Source organism: Electrona antarctica (assembly GCF_951216825.1).
Source record: "Electrona antarctica genome assembly, contig: scaffold_51, whole genome shotgun sequence".
Taxonomy (NCBI): Eukaryota; Metazoa; Chordata; class Actinopteri; order Myctophiformes; family Myctophidae; genus Electrona; species Electrona antarctica.
The window spans coordinates 114891-127581 of NW_027637067.1; the positions used below are offsets into that span (position 1 = coordinate 114891).

Below are 12691 nucleotides of genomic sequence, written 5' to 3' on the forward strand. Positions count from 1 at the left end.
CAGAGCTTCCGTTGCTCCAGACTGTACGACGGAAGCATTTATATTTTACTCATGATCAGAGCTTCCGTTGCTCCAGACTGTACGACGGAAGCATTTATATTTTACTCATGATCAGAGCTTCCGTTGCTCCAGACTGTACGACGGAAGCATTTATATTTTACTCATGATCAGAGCTTCCGTTGCTCCAGACTGTACGACGGAAGCATTTATATTTTACTCATGATCAGAGCTTCCGTTGCTCCAGACTGTACGACGGAAGCATTTATATTTTACTCATGATCAGAGCTTCCGTTGCTCCAGACTGTACGACGGAAGCATTTATATTTTACTCATGATCAGAGCTTCCGTTGCTCCAGACTGTACGACGGAAGCATTTATATTTGACTCGTGATCAGAGCTTCCGTTGCTCCAGACTGTACGACGGAAGCATTTATATTTGACTCGTGATCAGAGCTTCCGTTGCTCCAGACTGTACGACGGAAGCATTTATATTTTACTCGTGATCAGAGCTTCCGTTGCTCCAGACTGTACGACGGAAGCATTTATATTTTACTCATGATCAGAGCTTCCGTTGCTCCAGACTGTACGACGGAAGCATTTATATTTGACTCATGATCAGAGCTTCCGTTGCTCCAGACTGTACGACGGAAGCATTTATATTTTACTCATGATCAGAGCTTCCGTTGCTCCAGACTGTACGACGGAAGCATTTATATTTTACTCATGATCAGAGCTTCCGTTGCTCCAGACTGTATGACGGAAGCATTTATATTTTACTCGTGATCAGAGCTTCCGTTGCTCCAGACTGTACGACGGAAGCATTTATATTTTACTCGTGATCAGAGCTTCCGTTGCTCCAGACTGTACGACGGAAGCATTTATATTTGACTCGTGATCAGAGCTTCCGTTGCTCCAGACTGTACGACGGAAGCATTTATATTTGACTCGTGATCAGAGCTTCCGTTGCTCCAGACTGTACGACGGAAGCATTTATATTTTACTCATGATCAGAGCTTCCGTTGCTCCAGACTGTATGACGGAAGCATTTATATTTTACTCATGATCAGAGCTTCCGTTGCTCCAGACTGTACGACGGAAGCATTTATATTTGACTCATGATCAGAGCTTCCGTTGCTCCAGACTGTACGACGGAAGCATTTATATTTGACTCGTGATCAGAGCTTCCGTTGCTCCAGACTGTACGACGGAAGCATTTATATTTTACTCGTGATCAGACACGGAAGCATTTATATTTTACTCGTGATCAGAGCTTCCGTTGCTCCAGACTGTACGACGGAAGCATTTATATTTGACTCGTGATCAGAGCTTCCGTTGCTCCAGACTGTACGACGGAAGCATTTATATTTTACTCGTGATCAGAGCTTCCGTTGCTCCAGACTGTACGACGGAAGCATTTATATTTGACTCTTGATCAGAGCTTCCGTTGCTCCAGACTGTACGACGGAAGCATTTATATTTGACTCGTGATCAGAGCTTCCGTTGCTCCAGACTGTACGACGGAAGCATTTATATTTGACTCGTGATCAGAGCTTCCGTTGCTCCAGACTGTACGACGGAAGCATTTATATTTGACTCGTGATCAGAGCTTCCGTTGCTCCAGACTGTACGACGGAAGCATTTATATTTGACTCATGATCAGAGCTTCCGTTGCTCCAGACTGTACGACGGAAGCATTTATATTTTACTCATGATCAGAGCTTCCGTTGCTCCAGACTGTACGACGGAAGCATTTATATTTGACTCATGATCAGAGCTTCCGTTGCTCCAGACTGTACGACGGAAGCATTTATATTTGACTCGTGATCAGAGCTTCCGTTGCTCCAGACTGTACGACGGAAGCATTTATATTTGACTCGTGATCAGAGCTTCCGTTGCTCTGTACGACGGAAGCATTTATATTTTACTCATGATCAGAGCTTCCGTTGCTCCAGACTGTATGACGGAAGCATTTATATTTTACTCATGATCAGAGCTTCCGTTGCTCCAGACTGTATGACGGAAGCATTTATATTTTACTCATGATCAGAGCTTCCGTTGCTCCAGACTGTACGACGGAAGCATTTATATTTGACTCATGATCAGAGCTTCCGTTGCTCCAGACTGTACGACGGAAGCATTTATATTTGACTCGTGATCAGAGCTTCCGTTGCTCCAGACTGTACGACGGAAGCATTTATATTTTACTCGTGATCAGAGCTTCCGTTGCTCCAGACTGTATGACGGAAGCATTTATATTTGACTCATGATCAGAGCTTCCGTTGCTCCAGACTGTACGACGGAAGCATTTATATTTTACTCGTGATCAGAGCTTCCGTTGCTCCAGACTGTACGACGGAAGCATTTATATTTGACTCGTGATCAGAGCTTCCGTTGCTCCAGACTGTACGACGGAAGCATTTATATTTTACTCGTGATCAGAGCTTCCGTTGCTCCAGACTGTACGACGGAAGCATTTATATTTTACTCATGATCAGAGCTTCCGTTGCTCCAGACTGTATGACAGAAGCATTTATATTTGACTCATGATCAGAGCTTCCGTTGCTCCAGACTGTACGACGGAAGCATTTATATTTTACTCATGATCAGAGCTTCCGTTGCTCCAGACTGTACGACGGAAGCATTTATATTTTACTCATGATCAGAGCTTCCGTTGCTCCAGACTGTACGACGGAAGCATTTATATTTTACTCGTGATCAGAGCTTCCGTTGCTCCAGACTGTACGACGGAAGCATTTATATTTGACTCGTGATCAGAGCTTCCGTTGCTCCAGACTGTACGACGGAAGCATTTATATTTGACTCGTGATCAGAGCTTCCGTTGCTCCAGACTGTACGACGGAAGCATTTATATTTTACTCGTGATCAGAGCTTCCGTTGCTCCAGACTGTACGACGGAAGCATTTATATTTTACTCATGATCAGAGCTTCCGTTGCTCCAGACTGTATGACGGAAGCATTTATATTTTACTCGTGATCAGAGCTTCCGTTGCTCCAGACTGTACGACGGAAGCATTTATATTTTACTCGTGATCAGAGCTTCCGTTGCTCCAGACTGTACGACGGAAGCATTTATATTTGACTCGTGATCAGAGCTTCCGTTGCTCCAGACTGTACGACGGAAGCATTTATATTTGACTCGTGATCAGAGCTTCCGTTGCTCCAGACTGTACGACGGAAGCATTTATATTTTACTCATGATCAGAGCTTCCGTTGCTCCAGACTGTATGACGGAAGCATTTATATTTTACTCATGATCAGAGCTTCCGTTGCTCCAGACTGTACGACGGAAGCATTTATATTTGACTCATGATCAGAGCTTCCGTTGCTCCAGACTGTACGACGGAAGCATTTATATTTGACTCGTGATCAGAGCTTCCGTTGCTCCAGACTGTACGACGGAAGCATTTATATTTTACTCGTGATCAGACACGGAAGCATTTATATTTTACTCGTGATCAGAGCTTCCGTTGCTCCAGACTGTACGACGGAAGCATTTATATTTGACTCGTGATCAGAGCTTCCGTTGCTCCAGACTGTACGACGGAAGCATTTATATTTTACTCGTGATCAGAGCTTCCGTTGCTCCAGACTGTACGACGGAAGCATTTATATTTGACTCTTGATCAGAGCTTCCGTTGCTCCAGACTGTACGACGGAAGCATTTATATTTGACTCGTGATCAGAGCTTCCGTTGCTCCAGACTGTACGACGGAAGCATTTATATTTGACTCGTGATCAGAGCTTCCGTTGCTCCAGACTGTACGACGGAAGCATTTATATTTGACTCGTGATCAGAGCTTCCGTTGCTCCAGACTGTACGACGGAAGCATTTATATTTGACTCATGATCAGAGCTTCCGTTGCTCCAGACTGTACGACGGAAGCATTTATATTTTACTCATGATCAGAGCTTCCGTTGCTCCAGACTGTACGACGGAAGCATTTATATTTGACTCATGATCAGAGCTTCCGTTGCTCCAGACTGTACGACGGAAGCATTTATATTTGACTCGTGATCAGAGCTTCCGTTGCTCCAGACTGTACGACGGAAGCATTTATATTTGACTCGTGATCAGAGCTTCCGTTGCTCTGTACGACGGAAGCATTTATATTTTACTCATGATCAGAGCTTCCGTTGCTCCAGACTGTATGACGGAAGCATTTATATTTTACTCATGATCAGAGCTTCCGTTGCTCCAGACTGTATGACGGAAGCATTTATATTTTACTCATGATCAGAGCTTCCGTTGCTCCAGACTGTACGACGGAAGCATTTATATTTGACTCATGATCAGAGCTTCCGTTGCTCCAGACTGTACGACGGAAGCATTTATATTTGACTCGTGATCAGAGCTTCCGTTGCTCCAGACTGTACGACGGAAGCATTTATATTTTACTCGTGATCAGAGCTTCCGTTGCTCCAGACTGTATGACGGAAGCATTTATATTTGACTCATGATCAGAGCTTCCGTTGCTCCAGACTGTACGACGGAAGCATTTATATTTTACTCGTGATCAGAGCTTCCGTTGCTCCAGACTGTATGACGGAAGCATTTATATTTGACTCATGATCAGAGCTTCCGTTGCTCCAGACTGTACGACGGAAGCATTTATATTTGACTCATGATCAGAGCTTCCGTTGCTCCAGAGGCAACAGTCTGGTAACGTGAGACTAATCTCCACCCAACCAATACCTCCATCTGGTTAAGTGTCCACCCACACAATCTATGAAGGTGTGTGTGTGTGTGTGTGTGTGTGTGTGTGTGTGTGTGTGTGTGTGTGTGTGTGTGTGTGTGTGTGTGTGTGTGTGTGTGTGTGTGTGTGTGTGTGTGTGTGTGTGTGTGTGTGTGTGTGTGTGTGTGTGTGTGTGTGTGAATTTATAAAGGTGCTTTATAAATGCACCATTTAGAATAATATAATAATTGTGTCCATCTCAGGATTCTTGGACAAGAACAACGATCTCCTGTTTAGGAACTTGAAGGAGGTGAGACTCATTATTTATTATTATATTGAGACTCAGACCACTGTTGATTTCATCCACTAAAAACTGTGACGAGGGAGCGCGGTGGCACAGTGGGTAGTGCTGTCGCCTCACAGCTAGAAGGTCCTGGGTTCGATTCCCGCTCGGGAATGTGGGTGCTGGCGGCGTGTTTCCTCCTCCGCGTCATCAGGGCCCATACCCGAGGCGGGGTTGGCGAAAGGGCCTTTCTGTGTGGAGTTTGCATGTTCTCCCCGTGTCCCCTAGGGTAGGTACCCTCACATGTTCTCCCCGTGTCCCCTAGGGTAGGTACCCTCACATGTTCTCCCTGTGTCCCCTAGGGTAGGTACCCTCACATGTTCTCCCCGTGTCCCCTAGGGTAGGTACCCTCACATGTTCTCCCTGTGTCCCCTAGGGTAGGTACCCTCACATGTTCTCCCCGTGTCCCCTAGGGTAGGTACCCTCACATGTTCTCCCTGTGTCCCCTAGGATAGGTACCCTCACAAAAAACATTCAGTAATCCTGGTCTCTATACTGCCTCCCCCTGGCCAGCCGGGGCGCCTGATGGAGGGGAAAGGAACTGGTTGGAATAACGTGTTCCTTCCACGCGCTACGTCCAACCAGGGAAACTACCCCCTGTCATGTTTAAAGGAGCAACTTGGACACTCAGGCATGAAGGAAGCATGAGTTCAAGTCTGTTGCTCTCCCCATGTCCCCCATATATGGAGACTAGGTTGGCGGAGGGTGTGTAGAGCCTAGGATCACATTAGATAATTGACACAGGGGTGAAAAATGGGTTACAAAATCGTGGGATAAAAATTATAGCAAAAAAAAAAAAAAACTGTGACGAAAACTGTCGGTCGAGGAAAACTACATGGAAACTACAGTATAAGCTATGGTGACTAAAACTAAGACTAAATATACTGACAATTTCGTCAACAAATAAAAACTAGACTAAAATGTCAGGAAGGGACTAGTGGACCAGTATAAGTCATTTTACACTTGGTTGCATGCTGAAAATAGCAGATATACAAGCTCACAACGCGTTAAGGCCCGCCAAAATACATTTTAGTCGACTAAATCAACTGTAGATTTAGTCAACTAAATTCTTATGATATTTAGTCGACTAAAATTAAACTAACACTAAAACATTCCAGGTGACTAAAATGTGACTAAAACTAAATTAAAACTATTCAAGAGACAATATGACAACGCTCCACACGTCCCAATCTAAACTATGGAATGAACTTCCCATTGCAGTCAGAACTACAGACTCACTCCCAATCTAAACTATGGAATGAACTTCCCATTGCAGTCAGAACTACAGACTCACTCCCAATCTAAACTATGGAATGAACTTCCCATTGCAGTCAGAACTACAGACTCACTCCCAATCTAAACTATGGAATGAACTTCCCATTGCAGTCAGAACTATAGACTCACTCCCAATCTAAACTATGGAATGAACTTCCCATTGCAGTCAGAACTATAGACTCACTCCCAATCTAAACTATGGAATGGACTTCCCATTGCAGTCAGAACTTCAGACTCACTCCCAATCTAAACTATGGAATGGACTTCCCATTGCAGTCAGAACTACAGACTCACTCCCAATCTAAACTATGGAATGAACTTCACATTGCAGTCAGAACTACAGACTCACTCCCAATCTAAACTATGGAATGAACTTCCCATTGCAGTCAGAACTACAGACTCACTCCCAATCTAAACTATGGAATGAACTTCCCATTGCAGTCAGAACTACAGACTCACTCCCAATCTAAACTATGGAATGAACTTCCCATTGCAGTCAGAATTACAGACTCACTCCCAATCTAAACTATGGAATGGACTTCCCATTGCAGTCAGAACTACAGACTCACTCCCAATCTAAACTATGGAATGGACTTCCCATTGCAGTCAGAACTACAGACTCACTCCCAATCTAAACTATGGAATGAACTTCCCATTGCAGTCAGAACTACAGACTCACTCCCAATCTAAACTATGGAATGAACTTCCCATTGCAGTCAGAACTACAGACTCACTCCCAATCTAAACTATGGAATGAACTTCCCATTGCAGTCAGAACTACAGACTCACTCCCAATCTAAACTATGGAATGGACTTCCCATTGCAGTCAGAACTACAGACTCACTCCCAATCTAAACTATGGAATGGACTTCCCATTGCAGTCAGAACTACAGACTCACTCCCAATCTAAACTATGGAATGAACTTTCCATTGCAGTCAGAACTACAGACTCACTCCCAATCTAAACTATGGAATGAACTTCCCATTGCAGTCAGAACTACAGACTCACTCCCAATCTAAACTATGGAATGAACTTCCCATGTCAGTCAGAACTACAGACTCACTCCCAATCTAAACTATGGAATGAACTTCCCATGTCAGTCAGAACTACAGACTCACTCCCAATCTAAACTATGGAATGAACTTCCCATTGCAGTCAGAACTACAGACTCACTCCCAATCTAAACTATGGAATGAACTTCCCATTGCAGTCAGAACTACAGACTCACTCCCAATCTAAACTATGGAATGAACTTCCCATTGCAGTCAGAACTACAGACTCACTCCCAATCTAAACTATGGAATGAACTTCCCATTGCAGTCAGAACTACAGACTCACTCCCAATCTAAACTATGGAATGAACTTCCCATTACAGTCAGAACTACAGACTCACTCCCAATCTAAACTATGGAATGAACTTCCCATTGCAGTCAGAACTACAGACTCACTCCCAATCTAAACTATGGAATGAACTTCCCATTGCAGTCAGAACTACAGACTCACTCCCAATCTAAACTATGGAATGAACTTCCCATTGCAGTCAGAACTACAGACTCACTCCCAATCTAAACTATGGAATGAACTTCCCATTGCAGTCAGAACTACAGACTCACTCCCAATCTAAACTATGGAATGAACTTCACATTGCAGTCAGAACTACAGACTCACTCCCAATCTAAACTATGGAATGAACTTCCCATTGCAGTCAGAACTACAGACTCACTCCCAATCTAAACTATGGAATGAACTTCCCATTGCAGTCAGAACTACAGACTCACTCCCAATCTAAACTATGGAATGAACTTCCCATTGCAGTCAGAATTACAGACTCACTCCCAATCTAAACTATGGAATGAACTTCCCATTGCAGTCAGAACTACAGACTCACTCCCAATCTAAACTATGGAATGGACTTCCCATTGCAGTCAGAACTACAGACTCACTCCCAATCTAAACTATGGAATGAACTTCCCATTGCAGTCAGAACTACAGACTCACTCCCAATCTAAACTATGGAATGAACTTCCCATTGTAGTCAGAACTACAGACTCACTCCCAATCTAAACTATGGAATGAACTTCCCATTGCAGTCAGAACTACAGACTCACTCCCAATCTAAACTATGGAATGAACTTCCCATTGCAGTCAGAACTACAGACTCACTCCCAATCTAAACTATGGAATGAACTTCCCATTGCAGTCAGAACTACAGACTCACTCCCAATCTAAACTATGGAATGAACTTCCCATTGCAGTCAGAACTACAGACTCACTCCCAATCTAAACTATGGAATGAACTTCCCATTACAGTCAGAACTACAGACTCACTCCCAATCTAAACTATGGAATGAACTTCCCATTGCAGTCAGAACTACAGACTCACTCCCAATCTAAACTATGGAATGAACTTCCCATTGCAGTCAGAACTACAGACTCACTCCCAATCTAAACTATGGAATGAACTTCCCATTGCAGTCAGAACTATAGACTCACTCCCAATCTAAACTATGGAATGAACTTCCCATTGCAGTCAGAACTACAGACTCACTCCCAATCTAAACTATGGAATGAACTTCCCATTGCAGTCAGAACTACAGACTCACTCCCAATCTAAACTATGGAATGAACTTCCCATTGCAGTCAGAACTACAGACTCACTCCCAATCTAAACTATGGAATGAACTTCCCATTGCAGTCAGAACTACAGACTCACTCCCAATCTAAACTATGGAATGAACTTCCCATTGCAGTCAGAATTACAGACTCACTCCCAATCTAAACTATGGAATGAACTTCCCATTGCAGTCAGAACTACAGACTCACTCCCAATCTAAACTATGGAATGGACTTCCCATTGCAGTCAGAACTACAGACTCACTCCCAATCTAAACTATGGAATGAACTTCCCATTGCAGTCAGAACTACAGACTCACTCCCAATCTAAACTATGGAATGAACTTCCCATTACAGTCAGAACTACAGACTCACTCCCAATCTAAACTATGGAATGAACTTCCCATTGCAGTCAGAACTACAGACTCACTCCCAATCTTCCACCGTAGTCTGAAAACCCACCTCTTCAGCACCTTACAGGCGTATGCAAAGACTCAACTAATGTGACTTAGATAGCATTTTATGTAGACATAGCACTCTATAGTGTAGACTCATAGTTATGTAGACATAGCACTCTATAGTGTAGACTCATAGTTATGTAGACATAGCACTATATAGTGTAGACTCATAGTTATGTAGACATAGCACTCTATAGTGTAGACTCATAGTTATGTAGACATAGCACTCTATAGTGTAGACTCATAGTTATGTAGACATAGCACTCTATAGTGTAGACTCATAGTTATGTAGACATAGCACTATATAGTGTAGACTCATAGTTTCATTATATAGATATTCCACTGTGTCTTACGTATGACCCTAGATTACTATTTATATATATGTGATCACCATGTGTTGTTCTATTGTTCTATTTCTATGTATGTGATGTATCACCATTTGTTGTTCTATTGTTCTATTTCTATGTATGTGATGTATCACCATGTGTTGTTCTATTGTTCTATTTCTATGTATGTGATGTATCACCATGTGTTGTTCTATTGTTCTATTTCTATGTGTTCTTGCTTACTGTAAATCTCTCTGGATTAAGAGCGTCTGATAAATGCCTAAATTGTATTAATTATTGTGTGCGTGCGTGCGTGCAGGTGATGTGCATGTCGGAGAATAAGATTCTGAACCAGTGCTTTGAGAAGGAGGAGCTTACGGACAGGAAACGCCCTGAAACTGTGAGTTGCACACACACGCACGCACGCACACACCTCTGAATCAGCTTCATTTATTTAAACTGTCAAGATTTAGAAGCCTTTTTTTAAGAATCGGCCTCAGGTCTAAATGTGTTAAAGTCAATTAACTTTATAGGACAGTATAACGTTAAAGCTAGTTGTGTTAGTAGGACAGAATTCTCAGTGTTTCCCAGTCAGTGTGACAGTATGAAGTTAAAGCTAGTTGTGTCAGTAGGACAGAATTCTCAGTGTTTCCCAGTCAGTATGACAGTATGAAGTTAAAGCTAGTTGTGTTAGGACAGAATTCTCAGTGTTTCCCAGTCAGTATGACAGTATGAAGTTAAAGCTAGTTGTGTTAGGACAGAATTCTCAGTGTTTCCCAGTCAGTATGACAGTATGAAGTTAAAGCTAGTTGTGTCAGTAGGACAGAATTCTCAGTGTTTCCCAGTCAGTATGACAGTATGAAGTTAAAGCTAGTTGTGTCAGTAGGACAGAATTCTCACTGGCCACATTTACATGCAGAAATTCATTCGGAATGAATGGATTAATTCCAGTCATCAGAATAATGATTGGAATTGGAATAGAATATCCCATTCCGAATTAATTGTCATTCGGTTCTGGAGCGGTGGTGGTATATACCGTTTGAATCGGTATAGATCACCATATAAACACTTTATTCTGAATGCTACTGGGAGTTTAGAATACATGTATTATTTTACACATGTCTGCCCTTAGTAGACTATAGTGCTTTATGCCCTGCATGTCCAAGCAGGGATGGCCATTTGGAGACATTTTATGTGCGCAGAAATGCGCTATTTTACCCATTAGAAAAATACAAATACACCAGTTTTTTTTTACCATAATAAAATGTGCTATTTACAAACCCATCGGCGAATTACAGTGCCATTGCAGTGTATGGGTGTATGGATGCTGTGTTTTTTAGCTCTGGGTTGTTTTGGGTGGAGGTTGCGTGTGGTTTTTTCATCAGATAATAGCTGTTAGTGTTTGTCGGTTAGTCATTTCTTAAGGGATAACGGTTATGCGTTGGCCATCTCTATAGTCCAAAGTTATATTCAGAATGAATGCTTTGGTCGTGTAAACAATATGAGGAATAGGAATACTTCTATTCAGGTTCCATGTAAACAGTTGGGTATGAATCTCTGTTCGGAATTAATTAATTCATTCTGAATACATTTTGTGCAACTAAGTAACTGAGGCCAGTGTTTCCCAGTCAGTGTGACAGGGTGCCTCCAGCCGTGGGATGTTAACTCAGTGTTTCCCAGCCGGTCTCTCCAGCAGTGGGAGGTTCTGACGCTTCTGATGGGGATTCTCTCCATCCTCCCACTGGCTGGGGAATGTCCTGCTGACCTCTGACCTTCACACACACACACACACACACACACACACACACACACACACACACACACACAGAGAGTGTCTCAGTGAGACCATTGTTGCTCCTGTCAGTCTCGTCCGTCTCTCTCTGTCTCTCCTGCATCCTTCAACTGTTTTCTTTGGACATAACATCATTTTGGACATAACATTTTGGACATAACATCATTTTGGACATAACATCATTTTGGACATAACATCAATTTGGACATAACATTTTGGACATAACATAATTGTTTCTTTATTATTTGTTAGGTCTCGCTGACATTTATTCCTGTCGGTGTTGGTGACTGCATGGCGCTTAGTGTAGTTAACTAGAGTTTTATTTATTCTCATTATTATTTGTGATTGTGTGTGTGTGTGTGTGTGTCTCTCTGTGTGTGTGTGTGTGTGTGTGTGTGTGTGTGTGTGTGTGTGTGTGTGTGTGCCTCTCTCTCTGTGTGTGTGTGTGTGTGTGTGTGTGTGTGTGTGTGCGTGTGCGCGCCTCCAGGCAGCCACACAGTTCAAAGCCAGTCTGGCTAAACTCATGGAGATCCTGATGTCTAAGGAGCCGTCCTACGTTCGCTGCATCAAACCCAATGACTCCAAACAGGCTGGTAAGGAACCTTAAGAAACCCCATTCCCTAGACCCCATTCCCTAGACCCTAAACCCTATTCCCTAGACCCTAGACCCTAAACCCTATTCCCTAGACCCTATACCCTATTCCCTAGACCCTATTCCCTAGACCCTATACTCTATTCCCTAGACCCTAAACCCTATTCCCTAGACCCCATTCCCTATTCCCTAGACCCTAAACCCTATTCCCTAGACCCTATACCCTATTCCCTAGACCCTATACTCTATTCCCTAGACCCTATTCCCTAGACCCTAAACCCTATTCCCTAGACCCCATTCCCTATACCCTAAACCCTATTCCCTAGACCCTATTCCCTAGACCCTAAACCCTATTCTCTAGTCCCTATTCGCTAGACCCTAAATCATATTCCCTAGACCCTAAACCATAATCCCTAGACCCTATTCCCTAGACCCCATTCCCTATTCCCTAGACCCTATTCCCTAGACCCTATTCCCTAAACCCTAGACCCTAAACCCTATTCCCTAGACCCCATTCCCTATTCCCTAGACCCTATTCCCTAGACCCTATTCCCTAGACCCCATTCCCTATTCCCTAGACCTTATTCCCTAGACCCT

At 43.1% G+C, this 12691-nt stretch overlaps 1 protein-coding gene across 1 annotated transcript in view; it reads left to right on the forward strand.

Annotated features, from left to right (window-relative positions):
* Positions 1 to 12691, forward strand: part of LOC306919189 (unconventional myosin-Ic-like) — a 96149-nt gene that overhangs the window by 39247 nt on the left and 44211 nt on the right. The window contains exons 4-7 of the mRNA XM_079532013.1: positions 4671 to 4681; positions 4958 to 5004; positions 10030 to 10110; positions 11990 to 12095. Coding sequence (XP_079388139.1) covers positions 4671 to 4681; positions 4958 to 5004; positions 10030 to 10110; positions 11990 to 12095 — 245 coding nt within the window. The remainder of the gene's footprint in view (positions 1 to 4670; positions 4682 to 4957; positions 5005 to 10029; positions 10111 to 11989; positions 12096 to 12691) is intronic.